Source organism: Bison bison, unplaced genomic scaffold, assembly GCF_000754665.1.
Source record: "Bison bison bison isolate TAMUID 2011002044 unplaced genomic scaffold, Bison_UMD1.0 scf7180017864458, whole genome shotgun sequence".
NCBI lineage: Eukaryota > Metazoa > Chordata > Mammalia > Artiodactyla > Bovidae > Bison > Bison bison.
Genome location: NW_011495020.1, coordinates 7,051,010 through 7,051,234, shown reverse-complemented (window position 1 = coordinate 7,051,234; position 225 = coordinate 7,051,010). Strand labels below are relative to the sequence as shown.

Sequence of the window (225 nt, the reverse complement as noted above, 5' to 3'; positions counted from 1 at the left end):
AGGGCCCGCTCCTCGTCCTCCTCCTCCTCATAGATCTCGTCGAAATCCGCCATCCTGAGACTCCGAGACCCCCGGACCGAAGGGGCCTGTCCAGAGACGGAGGCCGAGATACGGGCTGGCGAGGCGGCGAAGGCTGAGAGGAGTCGCTACCGCGGGCTCCGAGGCCGCGGAGTTCGTTCTGTGTAGTCTCGGCTTCGGCTACAGAAGAGATGGGGTCCTGGCCGT

The 225-nt window shown here is 65.8% G+C and overlaps 1 protein-coding gene across 1 annotated transcript in view; it reads right to left on the bottom strand.

The window, feature by feature from the left end:
* CHIC2 (cysteine-rich hydrophobic domain 2) overlaps window positions 1–53 on the bottom strand; it is a 60,165-nt gene extending 60,112 nt beyond the window's left edge. The window contains exon 1 of the mRNA XM_010859724.1: window positions 6–53. Coding sequence (XP_010858026.1) covers window positions 6–53 — 48 coding nt within the window. The remainder of the gene's footprint in view (window positions 1–5) is intronic.
* Between the last annotated feature and the right edge of the window lie 172 nt (window positions 54–225).